The sequence below is a fragment of the Seriola dumerili genome, unplaced genomic scaffold (assembly GCF_002260705.1).
Source record: "Seriola dumerili isolate Sdu_G_001 unplaced genomic scaffold, Sdu_1.0 BDQW01001504.1, whole genome shotgun sequence".
NCBI classification, from domain to species: Eukaryota; Metazoa; Chordata; class Actinopteri; order Carangiformes; family Carangidae; genus Seriola; species Seriola dumerili.
In genome coordinates, this window is record NW_019175759.1 from 124,782 (window position 1) to 126,087 (window position 1,306).

Consider the following 1,306-nt stretch of genomic DNA (forward strand, 5'->3'; position numbering starts at 1 on the left):
GTGAGTCTGAGACTGAGTGTGAGTCTGAGACTGAGACTGAGTCTGAGACTGAGACAGACTGAGTCTGAGACTGAGACAGACTGAGTCTGAGACTGAGACTGAGTGAGAGACTGAGACTGAGTGTGAGACTGAGTCTGAGACTGAGACTGAGTGTGAGTCTGAGACTGAGTGTGAGTCTAAGACTGAGACTGAGTCTGAGACTGAGTTCAAGACTGAGACTGAATGTGAGTCTGAGTGTGAGACTGAGACTGAGTGTGAGACTGAGTCTGAGACTGAGACTGAGACAGACTGAGTGAGAGACTGAGACTGAGTGTGAGACTGAGTCTGAGACTGAGTGTGAGACTGAGTCTGAGACTGAGTCTGAGTGTGAGACTGAGTGTGAGACTGAGTATGAGTCTGAGACTGAGACTGAGTGTGACACTGAGACTGAGTCTGAGTGTGAGACTGAGACTGAGTATGAGACTGAGTGTGAGACTGAGTCTGAGACTGAGACTGAGTGTGAGACTGAGACTGAGTATGAGACTGAGTGTGAGACTGAGTCTGAGACTGAGACTGAGTGTGAGACTGAGTGTGAGACTGAGTCTGAGTCTGAGACTGAGTCTGAGTGTGAGACTGAGACTGAGTATGAGACTGAGTGTGAGACTGAGTCTGAGACTGAGTCTGAGTCTGAGTGTGAGTCTGAGTGTGACACTGAGACTGAGTGTGAGACACAGATGTTTTAATAACAGCTGATCTCGAACAGCAGTGTGACAGAATGAGAGATTAACTGAGAGAGAGATTACCCTCTTCTTCTTCTTCTTCTTCTTCTTCTTCTTGCAGCACAGAACCGTCTATTTGCTGAACAAAGATGTTTTCTGATTTACAGAACATCCTGTCAGCTAACCCAACCCCCCCCCCCTTCTTCCTCTGAGCGCTGGCCCCTCCCTCTTCCTCTGACAGGACGACAGTCAGCTGCTGAGGCTGCAGCTCGGAGCTCAGAGCAGGTGAGACACACTGAGGAGATGCTGTTCAGCTGGGGGGTCGCTCTGCTGCTGCTGCTGCTGGGGGGGGGCGAGGCTCAGAGCGGGGACGGAGACACCGACATGGGTGAGGATCATTTACATGTGACTTTACATGAGAGACATTTATTCTGTTCAGAGTCAGAGCTTGAGATCAGACGCTCAAATTCACACTGATTACATCATCTATACCTTCTCTATACCAACCAATCAGCTGATCCGTCTGTGGACATGTGGGCAACCTTCAACTGGGAGAGGAGAAACGTTTTATTATGTTATCATCTCCTTTATGTAACAGGTGGGGGGGG

General features: G+C 49.3%; 1 protein-coding gene across 1 annotated transcript in view; it reads left to right on the forward strand.

Moving 5' to 3' along the window:
• il7r (interleukin 7 receptor) overlaps positions 1–1,306 on the forward strand; it is a 15,985-nt gene that overhangs the window by 6,172 nt on the left and 8,507 nt on the right. Inside the window, exon 3 of the mRNA XM_022768336.1 lies at positions 940–1,086. Coding sequence (XP_022624057.1) covers positions 940–1,086 — 147 coding nt within the window. The remainder of the gene's footprint in view (positions 1–939; positions 1,087–1,306) is intronic.